This window comes from Globicephala melas, chromosome 5, assembly GCF_963455315.2.
Source record: "Globicephala melas chromosome 5, mGloMel1.2, whole genome shotgun sequence".
In the NCBI taxonomy this organism is placed as follows: Eukaryota; Metazoa; Chordata; class Mammalia; order Artiodactyla; family Delphinidae; genus Globicephala; species Globicephala melas.
Window position 1 is genome coordinate 128,291,586 of NC_083318.1, and position 16,678 is coordinate 128,308,263.

Sequence of the window (16,678 nt, forward strand, 5' to 3'; positions counted from 1 at the left end):
CTCAACCCTCAGTGTGAATGAATTTTTGAGATGGAGCCTCTAAGAATGTAATTAAAGTTAAATGAGGCCACAAGGGTGGGGCCTAATCTGAAAGGATTAGTGTCCTTAAATGAAGAGACACCAAAGACCTTGCTTTTTCTCTCCCTCCATACACACACAAAGAATAGGACATGTGAGCACAAAGGAAGAAAGCAGCAACCCAAGAGTGTTCTCATCAGACACCGACACTACTAGAAGTTTTATCCTGCTGCCCAGAACTGTGAAAAAATAAATTTCTGTTCTTTAAGTTACCTAGTCTGTAGTGTTTTGTTGCAGCATCCCAAGCAGATTATGACGCAAAATAAAATATATATGACCTTACAATGACTTATACATAAATATCCATAGTAGCACTTTTCATAATATAATCAAAAAGTGCAAACAATCCGAAGTCTCTTAAATTTTGAGTGGAAAAACAAATGTGATATTTCTACAATGGAAAATTATTCATCATTGGAAGAAATATATTCTTCATACATGCTACAACATGTATGAACATCTAAAACTCCTTCTAAGTGAAAGATGTCAGACACAAAAGACTACATATTGTCTTATTTCATTGACATCAGATGCCTGGAAGCAAAAAATCTGTAGAAACAGATCTGTGGTTGGCTGGGGCTGATGTGGGAATGGGGATTGATTGATTGCAAATGTGCATGAGGGATTTTGTTGGTGATGGAAATGTTCTAAAAACTGGATTTTGGTAATGGTTGCACAACTCTGTAAATTTACTACTGATAATTGAATCGTCATTTAAAATAGATGGATTTTATAATATGTAAATTATACCTCACTGCATCTGCTGGAGGAGGAGGAAGAAGAGGAGGAGAAAAAGCAGCAGCAAAAAGGAAGACAGACACAACTGTGGTGGGAAAAAAACAGAAGTGGAGTATAAAAATAAATAAATAAATAAAATAAATAAAATTTAAAAATTTTTAAAAATAAATAAATTAAAAAAAAAAAAAAAGAAGTGGAGTATTTCGTTCTCCCAAAGTTGGGTATCCTCACCAGGGTAGCAGGAGCAGTAGAATATCTGCCTCATATAGTAAGATGTTTACAGAGGTACTTATAATTGTTATGCTAAGGTTGAACCTACTGGAACAAGGAAAACCCAAAGAGGGTAGGTTTAAACAAGATAGAGGGTTATGCTAATATATAACAGTTCACCCAGGGTAGCTCTGCTCTACAGGAGAGCCAGGTTCCTTCCGTCTCATTCCTCTGAAACCTGCTAGTGCATAGTCCTTACCAGCATGGTGAGAGCTGGGTCACCGACACAGCAATATTCCAGTTCATTGAAAGGGGAGAAGTGTTGTCTAGGGCAAGTAGCTTGTCTTTAAGTTGGAAATGACTTGTAACTTGTCCATACTTCAACTCACATTCTATTGGCCTTCTATCTAACTGCAAGGAAAACTTGAAAATGTACTTCTATTGGGGGTGAGGGGTATGGATCCACCTAAAACTGCTATCGTGGAAGAGGAGAAGAATCTATTTTGAACAGTTTAATACAGTGGATGAAAACAGTTTATTCAAATTATGGTAACAGATAATAGCAATAATCCATACAAACTGTTGATGGTAAAGAGATTAAGCTTAAGTAACTAACAAGTACACTGACTCTCTTCACAAGCCTGTTGACAGGATTTCTACACACAATAGAAAGTCAGACAGGCTGCATCTATAATGTGTGGAAATAGGTGGCTGGCATCAATCCTAGGGCTGAAGTTCAAATAAGGGCTTCAAGTTACAAAACAAATTTGCAAAAACCAGGCAGGGCCTGAAGATGTAAGAGACCACAGGTACCGGCCAGATAATTTACAGGTAGTTACAAAAATAAGATAGGTCCACAATTAATGGAAATCAGGTATTAACGTGGTACTGAGAAGACAGGCGAATTCGAGTTGCTGATATTATTACTGGAACTTGTACACACTCTCTGCTGTCCCGAGGGGCCCACATCACCTGCTCCCTGTCATCTTTCACCTCTCTGCTCAAAATCATCTTCTTAGAGAGCTCTTTTCCTGATTGTTCTCCTTAAAATGATACCCCTAACTTCATCATCGCTAACCCTCTTATGCTGCTTCATTTTTAAAAATTTTTAATACCAACTCTTCAACCTGAAATTGTGTATATAATTTGTTGTTCCCTCAACTAGAATATACACTCCAAGAAAGCAAGATATTTATGTTTTCACTAATATACGATGAGTTCCTAAAATACTTCCTGGCTCAGAGTAGACATTCAATAAATATTATCAAATAAATTGAATGAATGCACATACATTAGCAGCATAGCAAGGTTGGCAACAAAGCTGAGATGATGTCAAATGTAGTGTTATATTTGGTACCAAATACTGGGGTCACACTGAACATGTAGGAAACAAACAATTATTTCTAGCTGTGGGTGAGGAAGAAAGTAAAAATATAAAACTAAGATCAGCACTCCTAGAAATCCCATAACACTTCATTTTACTGCTACTGAGAACTTTATAATTGATTACACTTTCTTTCAAAATTTCTTATATATATGTTAATGTTATTTATGTCTGTTACTTGCTAAACATAAGTTACTTGAAGCTAGAAACCGCATTGATTTCTCTTGATATCTCTTTCAGCAATAATTATAGCATTTTGCAAATTAAAAGCGCTTAATAATATTTATTTAGATGGAAAAATAAATTAATCAATAATTAACAAACAATGAATGCTGATTTTCACAGATTGCAGAGCATTTTTTATTCAAATAAACAAGCTTCATCGGCTACTTTAATAATATGACCAATAAAAAATATTTTTAATTTAAAACAACTACTTCACTTAAAGAAAAAAAAAAGAGAGTAATCACAGACTAGGCATATAAAAGACCACAAAGCAGGATATCATTATTCTTCACCTACTTCTGTCCACCTCGGTTAGGAAACAATCCATGTTTTCATGTAACAGCACAGTGCCATGACACTCTGAGTTACAGCACACAATGCCAAATGTGTAGTAAAAATCCTCTGAGAGCATTAGCCAATGCATATGCATAACACTTTTATACTATAAAACTTGAGGGCTTATCTCTTTCTTTAATGTGAAAAGCAATTACTCTTCTGTAGATGTGGAATAATTATTTTAAAAATATCACTTGCTCTTAAAACACAGCGGAGGCATTGTGCTTTTGAAGCAGCCACTTTGAGCTCAAATCATTTTCAGTACTTCTGCTGCATTACCAAAAAAAAAAAAAAAAAAAAAAACACTAAGACTTTGCTATATGAAGGCTGATGTCATTATTAATGTCTTTATTCATGCTTAATTTTACTTGCTGAATCATGACTTTCTCCATGCTGAATTCACTATTCTACCACTGGTTTGGGAAAGGTATGATCTTGAAGCTGGGAACAAGACAAAAACCTTGACAGAAAAGTTACCTTTCTGTCCTTGTGGCCTGATGCTTCCATTCTCAGTCCAGCCCCACCTCCAGATCATATCTTTCACAATCACAAAGATGTATTTTTGAACATGGCTGCTTCTCTGATTAGATCTTTTCTCCTTTCAGAGTAGAAAGCATGCCTTACTATTCTTCCTCTTTATTTCTTCTTTACCTTCTCCCTTAACTCACCATCCCTAGGCTGTAAATCATCTTTTTCTACTGAATTTTGTATTTTGTTCCTCAAGAAACCACTGCCTAGTAATTATGTTATCTGTGCACATATATTTCTTCTTCCTCAGTGGTTTAAATCTTTAAAGATGCAGAGTGCTCCTAAGTTACATCTATATTCTTCACTAATTCTACCTCACTATCTTGTACTGGGATGCTGAATAATGTTGGATGAAGGAAGGAATAAAGGATCTTACAATGTTGGTTATGCTTTTGTGGAACTTTTCTATGTTTCCTCTTTCTCTGCTGCCGGCTGTCTGGCCATTTGCTGTTCATTAGTATCTACTAAACCATGGGTCTGGGAAATAAAGAGATAAAATGCAAAAGTTCTTTTGTAACTTGCTAGTTTCTCCTTATTACTCTTTATAAGTTACTAGGTAACCAAAAAATCTTGGCTGTGCAATTTTTCCAACAATAAAATGTGTTTTTTTATTTTTTTCCTGTAGCAACTTAATAAGGAGTCTAGTTTGTACAATAAAGCACTCCTACAAAGGATGGAATAAAAGAAAGATATAAGGAAATTCTCCCCATAGAAAACAGAGTAAAATATTCAAGAAGTTGTGAATAACTGATTCATCAACTTCCTTAAAGGAGAGGATTTTCAAAAAGAGACATTTAAGATACACACCTGGAACATTAGTTTTCATCAAGTTCATTCCATTTGTCATATTATTTTAAGTAAAAAGAATTATGTTTTCTCCAAGAAAAGTCACTCGACTATGCTGTGGGGTGGCCATTTGGATATCAGTCCTGCTTCTGGTCAGACCTCATGCCCTTCTGGAGGAATGCTGCCTCTCAGCATCTTTAACATCAAGTCAGCCTTTGTTGTGCTGCTAAAATACCAACGAACATGAAGATTTCATCTTGTAAAAGACAGAAGATAAAGGTCTATGTGAGGTGCTCTTTCTAAGTTTTGCAATATGATGTGCATGCATTAGTCTGAATAATACATTCAACAGATAACACTTCCTGATTAGATTGAACAAGTCATCAACTCACATAGAGTGAGCTAAGATGAGCTTTTATACATAGGCAGTTGAATGTAGTAGTTAGTACTGATACGAGCTAAAATCCCAATAGGAAACAATGGCAAACTCAAAACAGCATAATTTGAGAAGGATTTATTTTTCAAAGACATAAATTACACAGATATGGGTGGGATGCAGCAGAAAAACGAGGAGTAGTACAAGAATTCAGAGGCAGTAGCAGTGAGGTAGTAACCAGTCTTAGGCCCAAAGGATAGACAGGAGAGAAATTTGTGGAGTTCTGAATAAGAGTAAAGAGCACGCTGCCTTTAGAAAAGCGTGACTTTGGTTTGAGGTAAACACCCAGCTCAAGGTGACCTCACACAGGAGACAGAAAATAAATACCCTGAACTCACTCTCCTCCTCCCACTGATATATGTCTGGGACTCCCAATTAGCATTCTTAAACAGAAATCAGAGTAATCCAGGAACTATTTTAAAGGTTTCAGATGTGACCAGTTAGCTCACCTAACTGTACCTCAGTTTCTTCAACTGTCAAAAGCTAGTAAGAGTAACTTATACTGCCTTATAGCTTATAAGGCAGAATAAAGATTAGGTGAAAAAAATGAAGCACTTCTAACAGCTCATGGGATATAATAAGCTATAAGTAAATGCCACTTCTCATTCTTGGGCTTTCCAAATGATGCTCTTTTGTCAAGAGTATACAGCAAATATAAAAGCCACAAAATGATGTTTCTTTCCTAGTTTCAGATATTAATGTATCTCTGTGCATTACTCTGCATTAAAAGACCAAGAAAATTGAGTAAAATTCTTTCTTTTTTAATGTTTCACCTCATTCCTTTTTCCTTTTCACTTATATGAAAAGCCCAAATGTTTCCATACCTATATTCAAAATCGGTTACAGACAGGTGAATTTCAAATCCCAAAGGGTTTAAGAATGACATCCCCATGCCCCAGATGTCAGTGAGACCTGCAGGACCATCAGAATTTCCTTTAGAACACACTCCATTTCCAAAGGGAAAAACTGAAGCAGATTTGGGTAATGAACTCATGAATAACATTGCTACCCAGCAAATAATGACTTCATTGATAGAAATAAACATTTGCAAAGCAACAGAATAAAAACTTGAGTCTTCAAAAGATAATCAAATCCCTCAAACACATGGAGCAAGCCCTGCCTCCAAATGGTTTTCTCATATGTAATTGCCTGGAATGCTATTTCCTCTTATCTGCATGGCTAGCTACTTGGCAACTTCAAATCTTAGCATAACTGTTCCTTTTTGTATTTTCCATAATCACTCCATCAAAAATGAACTCCTGGTTTTAAACTGCACACACACACACACAGCCCACCTGTTATTTGTTATCATAGTATCACCACAGTATCATCTGCTTTGCTTTATGCCATTCTACTCTTTTAAAAAAAGAATATTTATTTGCTTCTTTAGCTCTTTTTGTATATCTCTCTTACTAGATTATAAATTCCTTGGGTGCTTGAGGTTAATTTATCTCATTCATCTGTATAAACTCCTAATACAGTGTACTGACTCGTGCATTAAATGTATCTTACAAATAAATGAACACTTGTCATTTTCATTTTTTAAAGAATAATGAATTGTTCTTGGTGATTCATAGTTTTCTTCCAGTTGGTCTCCCCTTCTCATATTTAAGGTTTAAGCAATTTCCAAGGAAAGGAAGTGTAAACTAGTGATTCATTCTGTGCTCTCATGGAGCCCTGGCATAAATTTTTGATAATGAATAATGGTGGTTTAACAACAAACCTGCCTTGTCCCACTGTAACAGATATAGTAAATAGGGGGTTAAAATTACCCATGAAAAGCATGAATCAACTTTGGAAGGATTACCACAAGAAAGAAGTGCTTGGTGAACTTATTTTGAGATAGATAGATAGAGATATTATATAATATATATGGTATATATATATATATATATCATATACACATTTATATATATGATGGCATGCATGGCATATATGGTATATAACATATAGACATAGTTTAATATATAGTTTAATATAAGCCTATATATTTGTATGGGTGTGCGTATATAAATGTATATATATGATGAGTTAATATAGAGGTAAAACTCCTTTAAACTGGGCAAAATAACCTAGAAATTCAAAACAATAAAAAGTTAAACTCAAAAATTTCAAACATAAAGATTATTGACAAATTAATGTAGCAGAATAAGAACAGGATTTGGGAGCAGACAGAATGAGGCTGATGTGTCAGTTTCTCTTTGACCAATAAGAATGTGTCACCTTTTTCTTTTTTTTATCCCCTAGTAACTTTCTATCATCAGAGCTACCTACACCGTGCTCAGTTTTAATAATATGAATAAGCACACAGGACCACCTCAACATATTGTTTGTTTTTATATAAGTGTAAATTCAAAAGTAAGGTACAAAAATTATTACTGATTATTCAAAGTCATTCTATTCAAAAACATTTTCTATACAAAGATCATATCTGACTTTGATTTGTAGAACAGTTTTTTTTTCCCAAAAAAAATTCTGAAAAAACATATTTATTTTTTACTTTGAAACATATTCCTCATGTATAATAGACATTTTATGTCTTTTCTATGTTTTTCAGTCTTTTTTATGTTTGAAAATACAGCTTAAGGAATGAGCTTAGCCATTCTTACAATCATATTATATTAGGCTATCAGGGACCAAAAAGCAAGTATGTCTTGAAATAAGCCATGAATTCCTGAAAAAATAACATGATATTATGCGTTACTGAAGAAAATACTGGAAATTCAAAGAAACCAATGATCAAGTTTTTAGAATTAATATTTGCCCATATTGAAATAAAAAAGTGCAGAACATAGAAAGATAACCTTTTAAACCATCATGTCAGAAATAAACTCAAAATACCACAGACGATGCACCTCTCAAAGTATAAAGTTTTCCTTGAATTCACTTCTATATTTGACCTTCACATATATCACTCTTCTACAACATTATGCCTCTCTACAACTGAATTCCATTTAGTTATGACTCAGTGCCTTATTTACTTCACTGATTGTATTAAGCCTACACAAATCATCAGAAAGCTTTAATTTCGTCCCCACAGGCTTTCTCTACTTCCCAGAAATGGTAACAAGGTATTTTAAATCCTCCCAACCCTAAGTACACATGTTGCAATATCACTACTATTTGCCAAATAAATTACACTACAAGTGTAATTCTCATCTTCCTGTGCTGACTAGCACAACTATCCCCTGAAGACAGAAAAAAACAGAAGCATTTAATTTATATAACATTTTTACAACCCTACCATTCAGGATCTTGATAAGGAACAATGAGGGGGAAAATAAAAGACACTGATTAGGCAGTTATTAAGCTTAGTATTATCAATGGTATGCATGGGAACTACCAATACATGTGGTAAAGGATGTTTGGGAAGGTATATAAATTTATGATGGACACACGCAATGGTGCTAAGTCATGTACTCCACTATTATTAAAATGCATTTAGATTAGTAGAGGAACAAACCATAATTGTTATCCCATGTACTCATCATACAACAATCACATGATCATAGTATTCCTATGGAGTATGTATTTATCCCCATTTTATGAATAAATTGAGGCTCAGAGACAATAGGTGTGTTCAAGGTCCCACAGATAATAAGAGATGAAGCAGCATTCATATAAAGGCAGATTTATCTAATTCCATGGCCCATGCACTTACATGTTTTTTTCCCCCAAGCAGTATAAATGGTATCAAACTAAAGCACATACTGAACCAAATGTAGATATTGTGAGTGAACATAGTACAATATGAAGAATCAAGGATCAAAAAGGGGATGAATGAGGAGTTTTTACAAAGCACTGTAATTGGAAGTCAAAAGGAAGAGGAGAACCTGTAGGTCAGGATCTAACACATGATAATAAAGGTTAAGCTAACTGTGTTAAGATTATAAGGCAGCCAGTGGAGAGCGCAACATTATACAGAGTAATCTGCTCAAGGCTGAAAGCTTAGAGGCACCCCAAAAGTACTTGCTGAGTCATTCTTTTTTTCCCAGAATATGCAATTACCTATTGCACATTGGCTTGTGTGTCCTGCTTTTAAAAGCAAGTGTTTCGATGATGATTCTTTTGAAAATTACAAAATAATTTGACAAAATATTGTATGGATACTACAAGACTATGCACAATGTGATTCCCATAAATCTAATAATACTTGCCAGGTACATGCAAAAAGAAGTTGTTAAATGTTAAAATAGAAAGTCGGATTACTTTTGTTCTCAAATTAAGCAAGTAGACCGGATCATGTGGAAGTTGGATATTACTGATAGTAGTTTTTAAATTCTGAATATAGTTAAGTCATTTTTGGTTTGTCAACATGAACAAACTATTTTTATGACTCATTACAATTGCCGAGTGTACATAAGTGTGGTTTTTAACCTCATAAGCCATATATTCCGAGTCACTTTATGACACATAGATGATTCTTTTACCAAATCAGTATCATAAAAGGCCGATTAAAAACTGAATTATGCTTCCATAATCATGCACTCTATCCACTGAGGTAGCAAGAGAACAGAAGAAAGGGGTATGATATTATTACAAGAATAATATTTGGTAGAAAGAAAGAACACTTAAGCAACAACCAAAGGATACATCTTTACTTCCATTAAACACAGCTTTCATAGAAAGCTGCTAAAGATTCTTCTAATAAAACAAGATCCAGAGCAGCACACATTGCTAAAATATATATTTTATGAGGTAACTTACACAACCGTACACAATTGTAGATAGTAGGTAAAAGGCCCCAAAGCAGAAAGGCTATAAAATTATGATATAAAGACCTATAAATATCTGTATTTCAATCTATTCATAGTAATAGAGATCTGTTACTTTAAAAGTGTGGTATTGAATGACTTAAGGGAAAGGCTTACCAATACGGGAGTACAACAATAAATCACAGAAAAAAGAATAAAATTTTGCTTTGCAATGTGTATCTTCAATAAAATTATATTTAAAATACTGAATTTCTTTAAAAAAGAAATTCCCTCTCTTTTCTGAAAAAGAAATGTTTTAAAAATCTAGAACATCATGTTTCTTTCTACTATTAACACAATTAAAAACGCAAGTTATACGTAGAAGGCAACGACATAATGTCTTTTCATGCTCTAAAAATCCACAGCCCACCTCAGGTACATGTTTACGCTTCCTGCAGGCAGACATTCTTTCCTCTCACTTGCTATCTCCTATTGTAGCTGGCCCAAGCTTGGGACAGTAATAGGTTTTTAATAAGTATTTGGATACACTGATTTCACTGAGTACCCTCAAAATTAGATTCCAAATACATATTATTTTAATCCTTCCTGATGGGCAATTCTTTAATGGAAAGGCATAGAGTATGAGATAATTAAAAGAATGCATGCCTGAGTTGTCCCTAACAGATATAGAATTCTTTATATTTTAATATTACATTGATGATAAGTACTAAAGATCACACAGTAAGCAGATTCTGAATCCAAATCTTATAGGCCAGTCCTTAGAAAGTGGTGGTAGGGAGAAAAGTGATCCAGAACTTGGCACTGGGGAACTGACCAACCTAAACATCCCGGACTCATGGAGAGAATCAGGTGGTCCAGACAGCCACCAAATGTACATCGAGAATCCCTCCTGCTTTGTGAGTGTCTGAAGATGGCCGGTCAGCTGCAACACTATTCCTCTACCGCTTCACACGTGTAGCTAGGCACCAGTTACATAAAGAGCGTTGGGCCTAGAGACAAAGTACGACACTGACCTTGATGTGGAAAGGGAAGAAGGAATGAAAAAATGAAGAAATGAATGAATGAGAAGAATTATAACTACAGGATGTTCAGAGATTTTTTCTTGGTTCCTGGAGCCACTAATTTTCAAGTTCAGTTGTCAGGCAATTCAAAAAAATAAGCTGAAATTGGAGTTATCAAAAGTGGTCCAGGAAACACTGGCTGATGAGGTATACACACTGCAAACCTATGCTAGGAAAGTTGCAGAATTCAGTCTAAGGATTTTGGAATTAGCAGATTTTTTTATCACAGTAAAAATATCTTATTAAAGCAGAGAGGAATATAAATTATGAGACTAAGCCCTGGAATAAAGCATCAAATAGTGCAGCCACATAAATCATTCTTTTACATTTACATCTTCTTTGAACTCAGATTTAGCCTATGGCACCAGAAATATTCACAATGAATTGTGATGTGTTTCAGAGAAGTGCTTTTTCCTACTTAGATTTCCTTATACTGTTTATGGCTCTGCTACTCTTCTGTTATCCCTTTTACACACATGATACGGATACGTGTATATTAAAAATAAAGAAATGAGACTGATTTCAGAAACCATAAACGAAAGCAGTCTTATTGTTTTACACTTAACAGTAGTTTTATTTTGTAAGATATATGAGGCAAATCCAACTGAAATCATCACTGTATTAAAGTGAGATGTCTATTTTTACAAGACTCTTTGGGAGCAATCAATGTTCATGTCCTGGTGTACAAAGGAGTAAGTTAAAGGTGGACCAGGCTGCAACTTGGAAGATGAGCAATCTTAATCATGACTGCTTTTTGTATTAAAAGCAGCTTTTATAACTATATTGTTTATAATGGTTTTTAACATAGCAGAAAGGAGAATAATTATGATAATTACTCCTTTTTCTTTCAAATAGAATCATTTGTGACTCTACAGTATAAATCTGTCCTTACACTCTTTTCACTATGCATTTCATTTTTAGGTATTTTTCCTAATAATTATTTCAAAATGTTTTAACTGAATTTTGCCATTCAATATCAACAGTGCTTAACATATCTCCTGATACATATGATGTATGCAAGAATTATACATGCAGTCATATTTCTGCATTCACCTTCCAATGTGAACATTTTTACAAATGTATTCTCCTTACATTCCCTGACCTTATTTTCTTATAAATCCCCACCTTTCGTGGCCCATAGTGGTGTTGGTCTCAGTTAAGAGCTAACAATATAAGCAATTGCTATTGCTTTCAGTAGAGACAGAAGTGCCTTTCACACCAGCCATTTGTGTATCTACATTATATCCAGTATATAGGTCCCACAGAGGAAACAATCTACAAAAGAGATGTAAGGAGAGAAATCTAGCAACAGCTGCTTTAGTCCAGGTCAACTAAACCTGCAAAAGACCCTTTCTGGATTTTGGTGATAGTAATGAGTTCTTTGGGTTGCTGTCAATAGTTGGATGAGGTAGCAGAACAAAGGACAGCTACCAGATATCCTTTAATCAATTTTGAAGTCAGCCACAGAAAAAACTAGGAGGCAATTTCAGCAATGTGAAGACTTCTCTAAAGAGAAACTGAATAATTATAATTTCTATAATCCTTTAAGAATCTAAATCTGGAAATTTGTTCTAAAGATCTGTGTAACATCTCATCTATAGAGATGAAATTCACCTTAAAAATACATCATTTGTGTTCTAATTTCTTCACTATTTATAGATGAGGAAAACCAAGGATGAATATGAACTGAGTGGATTATACAATGCAACTGCTGCTGATCAACTAGATTGGTATTTTTCTACTGATCCATGCCATCTAAAACCCACGAACATAAATAGTATATATATCACAGCAAAACCATGCTCAAAACCATGAATCTTTAGATGTTCATCAGGAATGTCAATGCATAAACAATTGGTAATAATGATATCACTGAATCTCGTGTCCATCTTTACAATGTAAAAAACAAATAAGCTGATTTAAGGACCTCTATTATAGATTTTAATGGTATTGCAGCCAAGATATGATGATAGAAAAGTTGGCCATCTTTGATGGTTCAGTTGAAGTTTTCTTCTAAAATACTTCCTCAAAACATTTAAGAAAATATTCCGGAATACTTTTTTGTTCTCTTTCAGTTGAATATATTCCCTTATTTTTGCAAACTAATCAATTACAATAAGAGCTCTAGAAAGAAGTATTTTTACTTCTAACATTAGCTGAGATCTTTCCTGATACTGAATGGAGAAACAAATTAGCTCCAGAGTTTCCTAGAACTTATTTCAGGTTCATTAGCCAGAGCAGACCATCAAAATAACTGGTCCAGAACATCCTGTTAGTATCAAAACCCATCAGGCAAATTGTCAAGCTCTTCATTCTTTCTTGACAAATATCTAGCTGTCTCTACCCTGGAAACGTAAAACTTATTTACTCTCTCAATTTTCTTTCAGTCCACAAATTCTTTCAAGTCACAATAGTTCTTTTGAGAGATATTTTTGTTTCCAGAATTTAGTTGGCAGCAGAATGGCTACACAAAGCAATATGTAAACAGATTAACTGTGGTACTTTAAAAATTGTCTTTGTTTTTCAAATTGTAGTCTCTAAAAAGGTGTGAGGGGCATATTTATTCAGTCTTTCTAATTCCCTTCTGCTCACTGTATTTATTTTCCATTGCTTTATCCACATTTTTTCAGTCAAAGTGGATTTTTTAAAAGCATGAATATTTTAGCACGTCTTCAAAGTTAATTTACGATTATTAATATGTAGTTAATAAGAAGACAGTCACAAAAGTAAGTCAGTCCTAATTTTTTCCTGCTCTCATTCCAGTCAATAAAACTAATAGTTGAGAAAGAAATATCATAGATACTTCTTTTAAAGAATAATATATACTTCTTAGTGTATATATTCTTTTACATTATTGGGTATTTTCCACAATTTCTACTTTATTATTTTTGCAGACTGCTTTATGAATTCTAACATTAATTTATACAGCTTTTAAACATTTCTATAGAAAATTTATCAACATAACCATGATTTAAAGTTACAAATTCCCCAGATAATTCTGATTTAAAATGTAAGAAAATAACTGGGTGCTTCTATTAATCTGATTTTTTAAATTGATGTTTACTTATTAAAATTAAAATTCCATCATATTAATATGAACAACGTATTTTATTGAAAAACAACTTTTACTTAAAACATTTCTGTTCATTTTATTAAAATAATATTTTTTCACTCCATCAAATTAATAAGAAGGAAAATCCATTAGATCACTAATCATTCTAACCATTCCCTTACTGACAGAAATAAGCATAAATAAGCTTTGATAGTAGCCAATGCCACTGATCAAAAACACATTCCAAAAAAGGTTACCTGTATATCATGCAGATACATTAAATTAAAAACATTTATCTTCCTTACCCCTTCAATACTTTTCTTTAAAAAGTTTCCTGCCAAACTTTACTCCATTTAATACCTTGTCCATATTCTCTTCTGCCAAATCCTCTTTAAGTTTTTAATAAAAGAAATGTTCCATTTAACTAAATTAATTTATTAGTATCTTTAGTCTAAATATTATCACAATAAAATATAAAACAGATTAACAAAAAATACTTTCATGGACAATGATTACTTTGCCAATCAAAAGGCTAAATATTTCATTAGAATAATAGCATCAAAACTAGAATTTTATTAGTGTATGATCTTTCAATCAAAACCTTTGTTCATATAAATGATCTTTCCAGTATAATAAAAATAATTTGTATTTGTATGACTTTGTACCTATGAAAACTTTTAATTCACTCAAGTATATAGAGAGAATGGAGAAAAGTGCTTTAATATTTGGCACATTGTAGAGAGTAAAAAATTTATAGCCTAGGTCGGTATGTTAGGATCCCAGCACAAAATCTTTCATTTGTATGTAGTGTCTGAAAGTTTTCCTTCTCAAAAGGAAAATTTTTGAGAAGGAAAACTTCCTTTGCAAAGGAAGTAAATAAATTTATTTTAAGTAAATTTAAGTAAGTACAAAAATTCCTTTCTTACCTTATCTTATCTCAAAGAAGACAAAAGTAAAAATTCAGAAAGAAAGTCGTATTTTTAAGGAATGCTTCATTTATACTGAAGTCATAAAATGTTGTAAAGTTTTTATTACAAATATTTATGACCATTTTCATATTATATTTCAATTAAAACAATAACTTTCCACACTCTGCCCTTTCAGAAGTGGAATACAGGATTAAAATTTACCAAGTACTCTAAAAGAAAAGCAATGCAGCAAAGATGCAAAAATGATGCCCTTGTTTAACGGCATTTTAAATTTTTAATTTCATTGCCATTTGAATTGAACCAAAGAAACAAACAAAATAAAAAGTGGAGCGCTGATGGACCTTACCTTCTTGAACTGCTTGAAAAGGGTTGTTGCCATCAACAAATGTCACCGAAAATGTGATTTTCTCAGTCTGTAAGATCTCCTCATTCTGGTTGAGGTCGCCAACTGCTGTGCGAAACACCTCATCATCCTTTTTGGCAGATTCATCAAAAATTGCTCCTAGAAAGAAGTGAGTATCACCATTAAACAATAACATAAATATTCTGTCATGCCCTCCGGAATTACACCAAAGAGACTTATGAACTGAAAAATGTACACTTTCAATTAAAGCACGCACTTCATTACTGAAACACATTGTACTGGAAGCAGTGTGAGAGCTAAGCAGGAATGTAGTTAGTTCTCCCAAATGGAAATGATGAATAGTACATCAAAGTGTTTTGCTGGAAGAGTATCGGGAAGACATTATAATAAATACAAAAAGCCTCTGCAGGACAAAGTGGTTAAATACCCTGAATGTCTCATGCCATGAGATCTTTAAGAATTCATAACTTGTAGAATTTTTTTTTCTGAATAATAGGAGAAAAATCAGGAATTTTTCTGAGAGTCCATTCATAAATAGGAATCAAATTTCTACAATGATCTTAATTTACTTTTTCTCTTTTTATTTCCTTCCTTCTTTCCTTTCTTTCTTTTTTTTTTTGAACAAGAGTTTCAGTATCTTTTACAATAGTAAATTCCATAATATTTATTAAAAATTTAGAGACATACAAATCTCTGAGCAGAAGTAATGGAGACATATTTCCTGAAGAACTAACATAAATTCTAGTGAATAATTATGGCATTTTTCCTTCATATGTAATAATGATGATGATGATGATAAGAGTTGTGGCTAACTTTTATTTGACTGTGTGTTTGTCAGTGTATTGATTAAACATCCCAGTTCTAAAAGTAAACTGATTTCAAACCCTGACTCTGACATTTGTTAAGTATATGACCTTGAGCAAGGTATTCAAATTCTAAACTCCACATTCATCATCTGTAATATCTAATAGTAAAAATAATATCCATCTGTAAGGATTATTAACTGTATTAAATGATACTATGCCTGTGAAATGTAAGTAAATTGTGGTAACTAAATATGTCTCAATACATGCTAGTGTTTTCTTTTTTTGAATACTGTAATATAATCCAAACAAAGCTTAACATGTTCTACTATTTTCTTCATATTACAGTATTTAATTTAATCCTTAAAATAACTATGTGTTATGTCCACTACTACACACACATACAGTTTTAAAAATTAGGATTCCATGCAAGAAATATGCCTAAGGTTCCACAATAAGGGCCAGAGCTTTTGCCTCCTTACTCCAACGTCCTTGCTTTACATCACTATAGGATACTGCCTTCCAGGATTGCACCCAAAAGACATAAAAGTGTTCTAACAGGGATTCTGACTTTACAGCATATTTGGAGTTTCTTTCCTATCTGGCCATGCATACTTTATTTGCATTCATTCTGACTCTTCCAGTTCTAAGCAAGCACACATTTTTTAATTATTTACTTTTTAATCATAACTAATTGGGACAATGTACTCTTTGTGTTTTTGAATAAACCTAATGAAGACCCTGTTGACAAAAAGAGACATATACCTCAGGGTCAATAACATGATAAAGGAATAACTGTATATGTACATATCCACATACACATCCATATACACATAACACATTTTTCTTGACTATATTCATTACAGTGTGTGAAGAAATAAAATTATGTGTATATAAAAATGACTTTTTTCCACATATAAATACGGGTATTATACACACATATGAAAAGATAAACACACTATACGTGCAGACACAAGTATGCATATATAGGTTTACACATACACACAAATACACATATATGTATAAACAGAAG

At 33.2% G+C, this 16,678-nt stretch overlaps 1 protein-coding gene across 3 annotated transcripts in view; it reads right to left on the reverse strand.

Annotated features, from left to right (window-relative positions):
- The window catches only part of GRID2 (glutamate ionotropic receptor delta type subunit 2), a 1,390,615-nt gene that overhangs the window by 1,118,844 nt on the left and 255,093 nt on the right, over positions 1-16,678 (reverse strand). For all 3 annotated transcript variants that reach the window (XM_060299788.1, XM_060299787.1, XM_030865662.2), the window contains exon 2: positions 14,825-14,980. In XM_060299788.1, the coding sequence (XP_060155771.1) occupies positions 14,825-14,980 (156 nt within the window). The remainder of the gene's footprint in view (positions 1-14,824; positions 14,981-16,678) is intronic.